We start from the raw sequence: 1092 nt of genomic DNA on the forward strand, positions 1-1092 counted from the left end.
AAGCTGCTGTCTTGAATACAGGAGATACCCCACAAAGGCTGAACAGGCAATGAAAGACTCGTGTCCACCAGGGACTCTGCATCACAGCCACTAGAGCACTGTGGGAGTGGAAGAGACACAAGGAGCTGGAAGAAAAGTACCGCTCATAATTACAAGGACTTGACAGGGAGGGTTGGTCATTGAGGGACATGAGGTAGGGGTTGTGCTTGTGAAGAAATGAAGGCTTCAGCTCATCTGGATAGAGATTGGACCTCACAGTCCTTTCCGGACCTCCCTATGATTGCTCGTTCCTCAGTCTAATCCTCTAAGCTACTTGCAAGTTTTGAAAGAAATAATTGTCATGCATCCTGTAGCAGAAAGGCCCCACAGGGTCTCTTTTATTCTAAAATAAAAGCAATCAAAAGAAAACTATGATTTCAAGAAAACAAAGAAATTCACTTGTATGTCTTCTGCAAGAGTCCCTCTTGAGGAAACCACCTCCCAACAAACACATAAGGCCCACAGGGATAGACTGGTGCTGCCCTCCCACCTGACTGCACGTACAGTGATTGCAAAGGACAGGGACCCGACGTCTCCCAGAACACTTCTGTGTTGTGGGAACACACATAGTAGCCAAGAACAGTGAGGCATGGGCTGCGCATCCTTCCCCATGCTCCCAGCCACCCAAGGTGTAGAGATTCCCGATGGCTGCCCATGTTGCTCACAGTCATCAGCAGCTGCCTTCAACTGGGCATCAATGAGTGATGCTGAATCACTATTCCTCAGCAGAGGTCCTTGGCTCTTTCTCCCTCATTTTACCAGTCTTGAGTTATCCCTGAGAATATTTCCCTGTGCTGAGAACGTGGAATAGGAGCCCCATGCGTGAGAGTTGCATTCCTCCACCTACTTCCCCTCCCTCACAAGTCCCAACCCACACACTACCAATTTCCACCAAACACACACCCAAAAGTTGGTATTACAGGGCTTGTGCTGGCTTTGGGAAGACCAAGTACACAAGGGCATCCACCAGGAATGTGGGCAGGTAGCTCAAGGGGAGGTAAAGGAGCTTGGCATCCCAGCCTGCTGAGTACCGGGTGCGAGGGTGACAGGCAG

The 1092-nt window shown here is 49.8% G+C and overlaps 1 protein-coding gene across 1 annotated transcript in view; it reads right to left on the reverse strand.

Moving 5' to 3' along the window:
- Positions 1 to 359: 359 nt before the first annotated feature.
- LOC102017848 (retinol dehydrogenase 16-like) overlaps positions 360 to 1092 on the reverse strand; it is an 18261-nt gene continuing 17528 nt past the window's right edge. Inside the window, exon 5 of the mRNA XM_013520789.1 lies at positions 360 to 1092. Coding sequence (XP_013376243.1) covers positions 956 to 1092 — 137 coding nt within the window. The 3' untranslated portion in view covers positions 360 to 955.

Source organism: Chinchilla lanigera, unplaced genomic scaffold (assembly GCF_000276665.1).
Source record: "Chinchilla lanigera isolate Chin_1 unplaced genomic scaffold, ChiLan1.0 scaffold00057, whole genome shotgun sequence".
Taxonomy (NCBI): Eukaryota; Metazoa; Chordata; class Mammalia; order Rodentia; family Chinchillidae; genus Chinchilla; species Chinchilla lanigera.